Genomic DNA, 14,775 nt, shown 5'->3' on the forward strand with positions numbered 1-14,775 from the left:
TTGCTGGCTCGGTTGCAGTAGTCACACTTGCTTTCTTGTGTGTCACATTTCCTCTTTGTGTAGTCTGCAGAATGCAATGTGGGAATTTAGCAGAACTCACTCAAGTATATTTCGAGCACTGAGGGAGAAATAGTATGCAATTAACAGGATATTTAAAAAAAAAACATGCGGTCATTGTATATAAGGAAAGAAGATTTTAAATGCTTTATCTCATAAGTGATGACCTATTGTTTTTATTAATCCCGCACCAGGTGTAGTTTGTTTGTATCTGGATGGATGTCTGGTCATGAAATGTTGGCCAGATTTAGTTGCAGAATTTGGAGAAGTGAAAATAAGTGTTGGTTATGTGCTGTGAATGTGTTGGAGTTTTTCCCAAGTGGGGCACACCTCCGTGGAACCTGCAGACCCAAACGTGCAGAAAGTACCGGTGATACAGTGAACATACACCTGGTTTACTTTTTATTCTATTATGGTAAATGGTAAATGGTCTGAATTTGTATAGCGCTTTACTATTCTATTCTATTCTATTCTATTCTATTCTATTCTTGTATCTCCAACAATTCAGGAGCAGTGGGGATTTCCTCAACAGAGATACTTTAGTTCAAATATTTACCGGCTATAATGCAGCGTGTTGAACTTTGCCCTCCAGGTTCGGGCGCATTCACATCTTTATTTTCGACTGGAAACGGGTATTATGGGAAAGGTTTACGACGGCCTGCGCGCTTTGTTTTTGTTACGAATCACCATGAGCCTTTGGCTGCGCTTTGTCCTCTCGTCAAATATTTCTAAATCAAAGCGGATGGCTGCAATTACACCCGGTGCGCATGCCCGTCTAAAGTAAATGTTCCGTGCGTCCGTGCGCTCAGGCGCGCCCTAAGAAAGAATTTGCAGCCGGGCACGCGGTTGATATGACTGTTGTGACTTGTTGTGAATAGTGAAATCTCAATGACAAAAGAGCGTCAGCAAGGCCACGGCAGAAGGTTAGAGAAATAAAAACTGTAATAAAAATGTGCAATAGTCCTTTAAAGGAGGATAACCTCATATCTAATCGGATCTGGAGAGCTATCCAAGAGCCACAAACTCACCCCGTGTCGATATTTTATTTTAAATGAATAAAACGACTTTAAAAAGAGGGGGATCTCCACAAACGGTCATGTGCTGAGAGTGGAGGTAACATTATGTCAAGCCCCCTTAGAAGATGTAATTCATTCACACTTACTTTACACGAGCTTGAGTCACACTGCATTTTATGCTCATTAAATTACATAGAGACCTTCATTTTACACGAAGTATCGAGAATAATTACCACAGAATCAAGGTAAACTTACAGTTGAGCATGGGAAACAAAGAATTTGATACAAAATGTCAGAAGGTGAGTATTACCTTAAGGAAATTGCTGTGTGGACCGTGTAACTAAAAGTAGTTAAAAGGTATTAGTATTAGTTAAAAATTATTTTCAGTTTACATTGGAGTTTGCTGTCTTATTGAGATATGTATATATAAATCATTTCTTTTTACTATCCAGTTGTTTATTAAAGTGTTGCCTCTAATCCAATATCCTCTAAGACCCAGCGCTATCAGTTAAAGCACACACTGGTGACTGCTCCAGCAGCGCACTAATATCAGTCTAATGGTGAGTAATATAGATATGGGGATTTCTGCAGGTGTCAGAAAACAAGATAGCGTATTGACTGAAATCATTTTGTGTGCACGGGCTTGTCGCCAGTTGCATTTTTTCCTCCCCCCGGAGGTGCAAATAAAAGATTCTAGCCCACAAAATATCCATGTGGATGTAATTAGATAAAATGTTCCCTCCAGGTGTGTTTGAATATGTTTTTATTTTTTTATTTTGTGAAATCTGCTCAGTGTATTCAGCCTTTTTCACCCCCTTTCAGAAAGTTTAACTGCCGTGTTTGTCAGTTCTTAATGTTCCTGAATGCGCACTCCAGGTTTCCACACACGCTGGTGGAACTCTTAATAAGCAGCTCAGGTTTCAGGTGATCTGAAATTATCCTTTTAGTGGGACATAATCTCCGTCCTTTACGCAGACAGAAATAGCTGTGTGTTGCAGCAGAATAGCCAGGTTTGAATGAGCCACCAATATAATCTTCTGTATAGGGAGTGATGGGAACAAAAGTCGAGTAAAATTAACCATAAATCTATTACTGGAAAATCCAGTGAGCGCTGAGATGTGTTCATTAACACGATGACCAAATAATTATGAGAGCAGCTCATAGAAATGTAGCTGCTGAGGTCCCAAAGTTGGGTCAGGTGGATTTATCGACCCACCCTCCTCTGAAATAAAAATTATATTAAAGGAGCTTCAAAAAACAAACAAACAAACAAACACATAAAATTAAATATTATAGTTAAAGCTCGGACTGATTCCACTTTGTCGAAATAACCGCAAAAGATTCTTCATCTTTCTAAGATAATCCCCCTTCCCTTAAATTAAGTGGACCACTACGCTGGGGATATTTAGCCAACCTATTTATTTTTCTCATGTTTTGAGGGGGGAAACCCGGAGCCCGAGTGCTTGTCTCCTTAAGCAAAGACTCCTCTAAGACATGTACTTGAAATAAACCTCTCTTTTCCTGGAGTTTATTCAAACAAACATGTTACCATAAACACATGAGGACTTTGAATCACCTTTTGTATACAGTTTAGGCTAATGAACGTACTTCTGCAAAGTCTTACATTATTGTACAAAACACGTTGCACTCAAGTTAAACATGCAGGGTCTCTCTCTCACTCTCACTCTCTTTTTTTTCTACTGGAGCAAACAAATGAAAAGCATTTCAAACGGGAGGCGTCGTGGAGTCACCCTGCATATGCGGTAAATAGAAAGCACACAGAAGCAGTATAAAGTATGTACAGTAAAGGCCGGATTTTCTTGTGTTTTCTCATTGATTCGTTACATGCTCGATTTTTTTTGTTATTATTATTATTATTATTATTATTATTTTGATGCAAATCCTCGCTTTGGTCGAGTCCGTCTTCAAAAGTAAGCAAGCACAAAAAAGAAAAAAAATCCCACCGTCTGTTTCACATGTTAGACCTGTATATATTTACATTTAGATATGTACAGTGCAGCCATGTAACACGTCTTCATCATTTAAAAAAAAAAAAAAAAAAATCCAAAAAACCTGGACATTTAAACTGCTGTGCAAGTTCACTGGTAAACACATGTAACCCGCATTATCCACGTTTTCTTTTTCATTTTCTTTTTCGAAAAAAAAAAAAAAATGATTGCAACTAATCCAGTTTAGTCGTCTTTGATCCCCCCCCCCCCCTCCCCTGATCCGCAGGTAGCCCGTAAGCTATGACACCGTGTCCGCTTATCACATATTTATATATATATATATATATATATATATATTTGTATTTTTAAGCCCCCCCCTTTTGGCCCGTCAGCTGTTGTATTGACAGGCGTTCAGGCTGGAGCCCGGGCTCTGCAGGCCGCTGTATCCAAATGTTGGATGCTGTTTGGATTTAAGTCTGAGAGAGGCCAGGCTGGAGTTGCAAGTGTCCCGGTAAACGCTGTACGGTGAGCCGGGAGGCCCGTAAGGACAAGCCGATGATGACATAGCTGAGTTGATGCCGGATGTCCCGATCCCATTCAAGTTGCTGATGTTGTTAAGACCTGGCGTGGGCATGCCGGGCACCGCGGAGTGGCCCATCCCGGAGGCCATGGTCATGGAGGAGATGGAGTTGGGGGCCGAGAACATGGACTGCGAGGTGAGGGGACTCATGGAGTTGAAGAAGGTGAAGTTCTTGGTGGACAGCGGTGCCGGAGTGAGGCCCTTGTTGGTCCAGTTGTTGTAGGTATAAGCCGGGTACATGTCGTCGTAAGGCTGCATGAGACCGCTGAACTGCGGCAGGTAGCTGTTCTTGCACAGGTCCATCTGCTGGTTCCGCTCCCGCTTCCTCCACTTAGCCCGGCGGTTTTTGAACCACACCTGGAAGGGACACACAGAACCGTGAGCATTAACCAGAATGCTGTAAAATGTAAAATTAATTTTCTAGACGATACAGGAATGACTCGAGTCCACATCCGAAGCAGCATTTCAAGCTCGTGTGATATTCAGTTCATGAAGCATAAGTGTAATTTCTTTTTTCTTAAAACGACACTAATGATCATTTATTGATGTCTGAATCGTTTATTTCCACATATATTGTGGCAACAAGCTTTAGACCCCGCTTTGGTGCCCTTGAATTGTTGCCTTTAAGGGGAGTTAGTGTCTAGGGTGCTTTAAAACGTTGCGGGCTCATTAAAAGGAAACAAACAACAACAAATTAAAAAAAAAAAAAACATTACAGAATAAAGGCATTTTTAACTAAATGATTTTTGAATTTTATAGCGGTTAATTGTTGATGAGTTCAAATCTTTTATAGGCCCACAGCCATATTCAGCAGTTTCAGCTGCGATCCCATTTTCAATGTTCTCAGATGTCAAATATCAACGAGTTATAATTACAGAAAAAACACCGACTGCTTTTTAATTTATGATTAGTTAGGAAACACGCACTTTTTTGTTTTTTAAAAATACCAAACCAATACCAAAAAAGGATCCTTTTTTGAGTGAAACGCATATTCAGAGTTTCCATACCCGAGTCGGCAAACTAGCCTTGGAGTCAGGGAGAGCAGTTTCTGCTGACGAGCTACAATAAATAGTAAAATAAATACAAAATCAGCGAGACTGAATGAGTGGACATCCTGTAAGTTTATGTGGACGACGACTGCGGGATGTATTAATCCTAATCAGTGGACTGATGTTAGAAATTCGTTTTGGTTATATTCATATAGACTATACAATATATTCGACACTCTCTTTACAAATGTAATTTTTCCTTCCTGTAGACTATTTTGCCCTTTACAAATAAACTAGAAAATACATTAAATCGTTTATGAAAACTGTTTCCAGGTGTTTTGATATTATACATATTAGTATAAGACTACCACACACTTGTACATCACAACGAGAATGTGTGTTTACACCAGATCTAAGATGGAGGTGCATTAATGTTGATTTTTTTTTGGGCCTCATTTCTAACAATGAAATAAGAAGTATTTCTAAAGATAAATCAGTGTAAATAAAAGGCGTGTGTGTCTGTGTAAGTCAGACGTAAAACCATCAGGTTCACAGAGCAACTCGAACAGCTCAGCGGATGACTCGAAATGAAACAGAAAAGCGCTTCTGGATATCCTCACACCTTATCAAAACCTAACAAAATACTAGTCGGTACTCTCCAATTCATTGTTAATTCATAGTAGAAACAATTTACAACTGGTATCACCAGACGGCCTCGCGGAAGCTATTTATAGTGGTGCGGGACACTGTGCAGCCGACAAATTGTCCACAAAGACTTGAGCGATGTGACAGAGAGCTGCGGAGGAAACACTCAAGACTGCAGTCAGAGCCCGGCCTCGAGTTTTCCTGCACCCAGCTATAAAATGCATACTTTGGATTTTAATGACACTTGCACGACGAAAACCACGTTAAGAATATGAATATAATGACTGACGTGTCAAAGTGTGCTTATAAATATTATGAATTTATATTTAAAATCATAATTGCATCTTATTTAAAGTAAATTGATCTTTAAAATATTTCCAATTATTTCAAATTTCACTGAATCTCAAATATTCAGCGTGTTATTACACCCCTTTTTTTATTCCTAATAATTTTTTTTTTTATTGCTAATGAAAAAGGGGAACGAAAGAAAAAACGATATTATAAGAACTGCGCTGATTCAAATCGACGAAATATATTATTATTGTTATTATTCATTTTTACTCAAAACAGTTTAAAAATGTAGCTAGAATAAATATAATACATGTAAGTCCTATTCATTAAAAAGCCATCTATATATATACGGAGAGACGTGAACGCTCTCCTCCGTGGAGAAAAAAAAAACAAGGGTCCAGTTTTCGATGATGTCATCAAAATGCGAATCATCCATTGGCTACATTAACAGATACACCCTTTGAAAGGACCTGCAATTTCCAACAGATTCAACTACTTTTCCCCCCTTACTTTCTTTTTTAAAGCTTTCATTTCTTCTAAGTTTTCAGCACGAGACGTGTTAACATGACTGCGTGCCATTAAGGCCTGTAACGTCCTCTGTGCCAGTATTGGGAATTGTGCACGTGCTTTAATAACGGTAGATTTACTTTTGGATGCACCGTAGCTGACAGCTGACAGTCAGGGATGACTGCAACTTAATACGTTAACAATATTCTTCTGAAAACCTCCGAGGTCTTTGGAGACGGATTTTCGTAAGCGTGTATTTGAAATGTATCACGGATTGAGTTTAGTACTTCTGATCCGTTTAAAGTCACCAAAGTCTGTATGTGACATGGACTCCGTTAAAAATAGGAATAGTGACTAACGCGTGAATTCAGAACCTTGAGGGAAATGTACTGACTTTAATATACATCTGGTTTCTCGCTGTACTGACAAACAGCATAAATGTTGGAAAGTGAGTCTGTGACATCCTTAGTTGAAAATTTCTACAAAGTTCTGTTTTTGTTTTTTAATACTTGAAATTGGGTAAAAAGTTTTGTGGAACCAAGTTCAAAAGTTACATATTTTGACAATTTAAAAAATATATAATTTTAAGTTATTAAAAAATATCTTCTTCATTTTCTTATAATGTTTTGTTTGTTTTGGAAGTTTAATAATTGCTGTTTTTGATGAGCGTCTACTTGGTCAGCTTGTCTTTATTCAAACTTTTCGTATGGTTTACGCACGGCCGCTATCTTACCCGGACTCTCGCCTCGGTCAGGTTGGTCCATACGGCGATCTCCTCCCTGGTGCTCATGTCAGGGTAGCGATTCCTCTGGAACGTGGCTTCCAGCTCCTGCAGCTGCTGGCTGGTGAAGTGAGTCCGCTGCCGCCGCTGTTTTTTCTTCTTGGGGTCGTCCGCGTTTCCGTCATCGCTCCTGTGTTCAGCGTTTCTTTCCTTTTCTGTGGGTGACAAACCGGTGTGAAACAGCAGTACTCCTATAACATATTTTGAATGGCATGCAAATAAGGGACGTTTAAACAATGAAGAAGTTAGTGTGTGTACGTCGACAGTTCACTATTTCCCACGAGGATTGAGTACAACAACGGGGTTTTTTTTTAAGTAAAGCAATTGAAAAAGACCCACGGCGATGAAACCAACCATTTTGGTTAATTTATTTACGAAGTCATTCATAAAAAATAAACCTCAAAAGAACAGAAACAAATTAGTCACACATTCACAAACGTGTGTCAGAGTTAGCCATCGGATCTCTTCGGTTTTCGCTTAGAGATCAATATCTTTACGATGAGGTCTGCCCACTCTTATCTCCCAACTGTCTTGTATTTTGTGTCCTAACAATTGCCTCGTTAAACTTAAGAGGCCACACGCGCAAAGGTCAGTCACACACACACACACACACTCGCACACACAGAAAGGGAGCTAGGATTTTGAGAGTTTCCTAAAAACAAAAAAAAAAAAGCTTAAAATCACGACTCAAGATTGTAATTTAAAACGATTTACTGTCGTGAATGATAGCTAAAAAAATAGAACTAACTGACCTTGGTGTATTTTCTATTTGCTTCTCGTGCGCCCTGAAAGACGAGAAGAAAGGCCAGAAAGGCCTCTGTTTTTTCCTTAAAATTTTGGAAAAGCTGAATAATAAAAAGTGTCTCCGGGAACTGTCAACACAGACCGCTTGGTTTTTAGTTTAGATTTGTGGATAGCTCCAATATTTATAGTTTGCTCTAATGCATTCACTGACAGCAGGCCAGGCTGCTCTGCACATTTTTCCCTGACACATCTCGGGTTCCTGCCAAATGTTTGGTTCTGGGAGCACAGTAAACAAAAAATGGAGTGTAACTGCACAAAAAGCGCTCACAAACACAAACACACTCAAATACTAAGATTTGATGGAAACACATTTTAGAGTTTGTCGTTTTCGTGCACGCTGCCCGGTGACACACGAAAATAAATCAAGCAAACACAAGGGATAGAAAAGTTAAATATTCTTTCTCTTTGTTCTGTAGCTTTTAAGTGCTGGGGATGCCTCTCTGACAGTTCGCAGTAAAAATGCTTACGGACACGTAAAATAAACTGTTACAGCACTCAGTGGGAAAAAGAATGGAGAGGCTAAAAGCACTCTGACTGTGTACCTGCCAACTCTGTGTCTGAAGACTCGCTGCTTGAGTTCTCTACAGTTTCTCGACTGCTGTTTGAAGTTCTCTGTAAATGAAACGCGGGGGCCACGTCGCGGGGCGGCGGTGCTCTCACTGCCTCTGCAATTCTGTCCAAATTCATCCCACCTTGAAGAGAAGGGTGCGTAAAAAGAGGAAACGGGGTGAATCCTGTGGATCGCGAGGCTTTCTTTCAGAGCTACGCTACAAAACATCCACCCGCTCTCAGACACACACCACGACATGGGAGATTTAACCATGCAGATTCGTTTGTTCTTCCACGCAAAACGTGCTTCGAGAGAATAGAAGAAAGAAAGGACAAAAAAATCACACGGCCCCGTTCCCCTCCTCTGAAGCAGTGACAGCCCTGTGCGCTCTCCTTCTATCCGCAGCAAGGAAAAGCTTCCACCCGCTGTGACCGAGAATAAGCTCCGGCTCTCCAACCCTCACATCAGACCCACCCATTAGCTGCGTTTAACCTCCCCAAAACAAGTCCCACCCACTAAACATGCCCGCTGCAAGAAAATACCCACCCAGACAAGACACAGTCTGACGTCGCGCTTAACAAAGTGAAAAGGTGCATTTAATTAATTTTAGATTTATTAGACGTTTATGTCGCATTTAGATCAGGAAATTTCTTCCAGTGTGAGTGGAGCGAAACTATAAGAGGTGACTCATCTGCTAAACACTCCTAGCAAAAACCTGCCATGGTGGCTGTCTGCTCATTTGTTAGTCTTAAGGCTAGTTATTGTTATTACTATGTATTTTATTTTATTTTATTATTTTTTGCAGTGTACGCTTTGTCAGTTATCGAGAGCGCACAAAGCGAAGCTTTGCTTTCAGGAGTAAAAAAGGGGCCTTTTATTCGCGCAGGCATGTTTGAAATGTGTCCAGAGCAATGCAGCTGGGCGCGCTTATACACACACGCTCGGCCACACAATGTATATCTCGGATATGTACCGAGCTGAATAAACATTTACCATCCAACACGGTCCTGCCCGGTTACTGTGTCTCCAGTATGAAAAGTGCTCGATGATATCAGGCTCGTTGTGTGCATGAATACGAGCGCTGTAACCTGACAAGAGTCGCTCTGTCAGCTCGCTGATTCACAGAGAGACAATCGGGAGTAATACACGGAACATTACATCTCTCATTATTTAACAGGATGTGTTTGTCCGTGCTGTTTTTTTATGTACCACATCGTTTGAACCACATCAGTCAAAGAATAAGTAATCTATCAGCAGCAGCAGATCGGTCTGCCCTGCACTTTGCCTAAACAGCCACCACCTCACCACTTCAGACATTACTGATATAATATATTTAAACTCCAACAACATGCACTCAGAATCCAACCGCTATAGATCCCAGCCTTTCAGTGACAACCGCAATATGACAAATGGACCGCTAATACTTCACCTGGTTACGCCTGACTGTGGCTGCGAATGATGACACATTTGACTTTTGTGCGTTTTGTTGGCTGTGACGCGCAAACAGCAGCAAGCAGTGGCTTGATAAAGGAGCCCCAACATCACCAGAAGATAACGTCTTTGTATCCATTAGAAGTGCTAATTCAAACCAACCTCATCCCGCTAAAGATGGAAAACAAGTAAGATTAAATTAGATGCTACGGGGATTATAATCTGACATTCAGGTATGCGCAGTACTCGTGGTGCTTTAGAGCTAAGTGAACTGTAATGTGTCTGTGTGCAAAACTGAAGAGCTGAGTTGCTGATCGTCGTCTGTGTCGCACTGGCTATTTTCGTGTCTTTCTTTTAGGAATGCACAGATGCAGGTTAGATAATATTTAAAGTTTTACCCAAGCGCGGGGCTCTTTTATGGGATGGCAGAAATAGATTCCATGTAACTTTTGCATGAGAAAAGCTCTGCAGGCTTTCTGTCATAGACTCGCCAAGAAGTCTCTGTTTTAACCCAAACCATGAGCTTTTCATCCACCAAACCAAGTATTTCGTTCCCTAACCAAATTGCGCATGAAAGCTGAAAATAATGTAAAAGAAAAGAAGGCCAGCGTAAAAAGCTATGCTTCAGACCACTATGAGTAACCCTTTACATTAAAGCAAAATGTAAAGGCCTTTACTCGTGTAACTGGAATCTGTGGGCAAAAGTCTCCATTTGGCATTAGGGTTTGAGTCATTAGACGCACAGAGTGTATAAATCACATTTCTTATTTGAAAGTTTGAGTTTGTATTTGAGATAAATATCTTTTCTATTTAAATGTGATGTGCCTGTAGGTGTTTTGTTATAATATGACAAACACTTACGGCCAAATAATAATTTATTGAGTTAAATCACCTCTGAGTGACCAGAAATCACAGGTTTACTGAATGTAAAGAGTTCCAGATTTCTCTTTCTAAGCTGATTAAAGATCACTATAATTTGGCCACATCTGCGATATGAGACCAGCTTACCTGCTGGCTTGCTCGGCCAGTCTGCTACCTCCTTCAGGTAGAGGCGCACATCAGGCCTCAGCGTCTCAGGCTGACAGACAGTCAGACTGTCACAGGCGCCAGGGTCGAAGACTTTCGGCCATTGTATGAGCGTATGACTTTTGACACGAGATCCTCGTTTTGTTCAAAACTTCCCCGAAGGGTTGTTTTTTTTTTTTTTTTGGCAGAGAATTGTGTTAGCTCTCAGAAATCACCTGCCGTGTTCATCAATATTTGCTCAGCCTTTCTGCACAGAGAGAGTGGCACGTGTTTTCACAGACATCTACACTGAATGCACTCAAGAAATTTGAATACAGCGAAACTCATCAACGAACTTTTTTACATTTTTAGTGCACAGTGTGTAACTGTTGTATTACTATGGCATAATTATTTGACTAGCTAATATGAATGCGTCACCTTAACCTACTGAGGATCACAGTCAACAAGTTTAACGCCGCAGCTTACCGAAGTGCTTTTGGGCACGACACCAGCATCGCCTACCTGCTTACTCATATTCCAAGATGGTTAAATGGTTTGGACACAATATTTGAAAACAATACAAGTTCATCTGCATCTAAACTCTGGAGTAAGAAAGCAGAAAAGGCGTTGATGAGGTGAACTCGAGGACCTCGTGACCAGCAGGTGGTCTTTACTATTCAGGTTGCGAAGGTTGAGTGAAAGAAACTACCTGTTGGTAGCTGGTAGGGTTTAGTGGGGAGATAGTCTATCAATGAAGTGCTTAAAGCTCTAGCTTATTTCAAGATTGCAGCGGACTCCTGAAAAACTAAACTCAGAAAAGTCTTATATATATAAGTCTTACTATAAAGTATTAGCAAAAGCAAAAGCAGCGTTAAAAAATAACAATAAACCCAGTGACTCTTGAGGTCAATATTATGGGATTTACAGCACAAAGAGATTCGCCATGGCGGAGCTCTTATGAATTCTACTTTGTTCTGTCCACATGTTCCTGGCTGATAGATGGGGGTAATCTAAATACCCAGCCTCCTCAGCCTCCATCTATGCCCGCGTCCCGCTCCTCCAGCACTCTGGAGGGCACTTGCGTGTGATGGATGAGTTAAAAAGCCTTTCCATCCGGCAGGACAGGTTAAAGGCCAGTGGCTAAGCAAACACTCATATTTTTCCCCCCAAGAAGTGAAAATAAACTCGGCGAACGCCGTGAATCACACACAAAAATACAGTCTTGGTTTATTTTTCTCGCCAGGGAAAGCGAGCACAGTAAAGCTAACCACAGGACCGAAAAAACAAAGCATATAGAAAATTAAAGCTGGCGAGCTGATTCAAGAGCAGGACAGCAGCGGAGATGTAACTGGACACGGTGCGTAACTGGAGAAGGACAGAGGCTGATTATTGCCTTGGTGATTGTTTCCCTGCTTGGTCCAAGGCCTGTTTGACCTGAGGTCTGACAACCAATAAACAGCCTGTGCAGGGAATGCAGGTGTAAATAAAACAACGTCTAATAGCCAGCACAGGGAAACACCCATAGGACAAATCCACTAAACTGCAAGAATATGTAAAATTTCCTTTTAAACCCCTTCATTCGTTGTTAAACCAGAACCAGTCCGCCACACGTTCGGTCGTTTCTTTTAGTTTTACATACACACAGTGTGGATATTTGAAAAGAGAGTGGTTCTTAATATGTGAAAACATAAAAATATACATATACTGCCTTTTAGGGTGAAACTCGATTGCTATTGCTTATTATTATTTCCTCGGGGAACGTTTTGTGAAATAGGTTGCACACGATCTTTCAATTAAATTTTCCCCAAACCTCGAAATTATTCCATCGTTTTTACGTATCTTTTTAACGAATGGGGGATTCTTGGTTTCTTGTTGTGATTAAATCCAGAAAAGATTGATTGAGTTATTTTTATGTGAGCTACGACTGCTGGATCTGAAGACAAAAATTAAATGAAATATTTTCCACTGAATAGATTTGCATGTTTATGTGTCGTTTGTAGCATCTGGCTTGATGTTTCTTTGTTTTTCCTTTTGTTTTTAGTGTTTAAAAGCTAAATGGTTGGGATTTATCACCAGAAAGATGAAAAAAGTTCATTGTTTGTATATGTATTTATTTATTTATGGCCGATGCCAATTTGTGACTTTGCTTCAAACTCAAAATACTTTTTCCACAGAGCTCCATAATCATTTTGCAGCTAATGAATCCCAATATCCATTCTCTTCCGGTTATGCAATTGGGGTCGCGGTCGGGCTGGAGCCTATACCAGCTGTCATAGAGCGAGAGGCGGGGTACACCCTGGACACGTCTCCAGTTTATCGCAAGGGTAACACAGAGAGACAGACAACCACTCACTCTAGACTTGTACTTCACAATCAGCAGTCATCCTAACATCCTTGCGTTTGGACTGTGGGAGGAATCCGAGACCCACAGAGACACGGAGCGAACACGCAAACTCGACACAAAAACGCCTCAGCCGGATTCTAACCCAGTCCTAACCACCACCACACCACCGTGGATCTGAATATATATATGGATATTTTGAAAAGTCAAACATAATCAACATGTTAAATGTCATACCAGATTCCCCACAAGAAATCACATTCTTCGACAGATTCAGTTCCATTCCAGTTGCCTGAAAAACACAAAAAAAGACAATTAAATCAAACTTTCTCCTACAAAAAAATCAAAGAGGCTAAACACACTTATTCTCATTAAACCACATCATATTATAGTTACCATTACAATGTTTTTTTTTGTGTGTGTGTTTTGTTTTTTTAAATATTCAATAAATGAAAGTTTGTTTAAAAAACAAGTCAGAGCAGTGTGTAAAATCCTACAACAGCAAGTTTAATTCTTTCTGGACCCTGGTCTCATACATTTGTATTAAAATTGATTGTGAGAATAAACATGCAAGACAATTAAGGACAATAGCAAAATTAATAAATAAATTAATACAACTTTTTAAAAAAATAACGCGAATTTTGTGGTAATATTTATTCGAAAGGATTTTCATGTTTTCGGCTCACAGAATGAGAAACACTCTCTCCCTTGCCCATCCCTTTACCCCTCTCTCTCTCTCTGTCTCTGTCTCTCTCTGTCTCTCTGTCTCTCTCTCTCTCTCACACACACACACACACACACACACACACACACACACACACACACACAGAAAGATTGACCCTCTTATCTAGAGGAATCCCTTTGCTGCTTTTATGTCCTCAGTAAATCTTTACTCAGTACCCTTCGTCCTTTCGTCCTTCGCTTCAGTGCGCGCACACGCTTGTACTCTATATTAGTTACTCTAAGTAACTCTAATGTAGTGTTTTTCTGGGCTACAGTGGGAATAATGTTGTAAGGTGCAGCTTGCTGACTCTAATGCTCAGACAAACTAGTTTCACACTCGCTGCTGCAGGTCTATGCCAGAAATCGTTGCTGTGCGCAAAGCTCTATTCGCTCAGTCTCTACTCCAGTTTTTTGACAACCAAATGGCCAACAGCATGCTCTTCCTAAAGGAGTCAGCACTTTTAAATATTTTATTTTCTTCTTCACGCTGGACACATCTTCCCCTCTGATTCACATTCCCAATATCTTGAAGTGTTAAAAGGCACAGAGCGACCTGCCCGCCGACCTTCTGACCAATTCCCACAGCTAAAATCCACTGACCTGACACAACACCGTGCGTGCTTTACTCACCAGTTGGTTCCCAGCAGAAGACAGAAAAACGGAATAAACCCTCACGGTTTCCCCATGCAGGTGTTCAGTAAATCCACTTTAGCGTCAGCTGCGCGTAAATGCTGCGTCCGCGGTAATCAGCACTTTGGTCGTCTCTGTGACGATACCTTGGTTTTCTTCACTGCTTTGCTGCACGCCTAGCGTTGACGTCATCACACCGCAACCCCCTGCTGCTGCCGCCGCCACCACCACCACCAACACCTCCCCCGCTGTCCCCCCCCCCCCCCCCCGAATCACTGGTCTCCTTTTCATCCCATCGCATCTTCATTTGAACTTTTATTTTAAAAAAAGAGAAAAAAAAAGACCACTGAATTCCTCACCTGCGCTGCCATCATCATCTGACGTCACTCTCGTCTTCCTCCCCATCTTAATTCACGATTTTCTTCTCCGCCGAATATGTTCTCAAACGCTTTTTTCTGACTTTTACTTTAACACAA

The 14,775-nt window shown here is 40.8% G+C and overlaps 1 protein-coding gene across 3 annotated transcripts; it reads right to left on the bottom strand.

Moving 5' to 3' along the window:
* Window positions 1-2,585: 2,585 nt before the first annotated feature.
* On the bottom strand, window positions 2,586-14,445 carry pitx1 (paired-like homeodomain 1). 3 transcript variants are annotated; one of them, XM_085175338.1, is made up of 5 exons: window positions 14,300-14,445; window positions 13,184-13,238; window positions 8,162-8,311; window positions 6,768-6,970; window positions 2,586-3,959 (listed from the first exon to the last, which is right to left on the bottom strand). In XM_085175338.1, exons 2-5 carry the CDS (start codon window positions 13,227-13,229, stop codon window positions 3,411-3,413), a joined length of 948 nt encoding a protein of 315 aa, XP_085031464.1. In that variant the 5' UTR covers window positions 13,230-13,238; window positions 14,300-14,445; the 3' UTR covers window positions 2,586-3,410. The 3 variants fall into 3 exon arrangements, with proteins under 3 accessions (XP_085031464.1, XP_085031467.1, XP_085031465.1); XM_085175341.1 differs by lacking the exon at window positions 8,162-8,311; XM_085175339.1 differs by lacking the exons at window positions 13,184-13,238; window positions 14,300-14,445 and adding an exon at window positions 8,420-13,164.
* Between the last annotated feature and the right edge of the window lie 330 nt (window positions 14,446-14,775).

The sequence above is a fragment of the Neolamprologus multifasciatus genome, chromosome 10 (genome assembly GCF_963576455.1).
Source record: "Neolamprologus multifasciatus chromosome 10, fNeoMul1.2, whole genome shotgun sequence".
NCBI classification, from domain to species: domain Eukaryota; kingdom Metazoa; phylum Chordata; class Actinopteri; order Cichliformes; family Cichlidae; genus Neolamprologus; species Neolamprologus multifasciatus.

What these genes read in the sequence shown, in the direction of transcription:
- pitx1 (XM_085175338.1), bottom strand. Translation starts at nt 13,229, where the DNA reads ATGGAACTGAATCTGTCGAAGAATGTGATTTCTTGTGGGGAATCTG. An exon ending in TTCAGACACAGAGTTGGCAG is followed by an intron (nt 6,971 to 8,161) that starts GTACACAGTCAG and finishes TGTCACCCACAG; the next exon opens with AAAAGGAAAGAAACGCTGAA. An exon ending in TGACCGAGGCGAGAGTCCGG is followed by an intron (nt 3,960 to 6,767) that starts GTAAGATAGCGG and finishes TGTCCCTTCCAG; the next exon opens with GTGTGGTTCAAAAACCGCCG.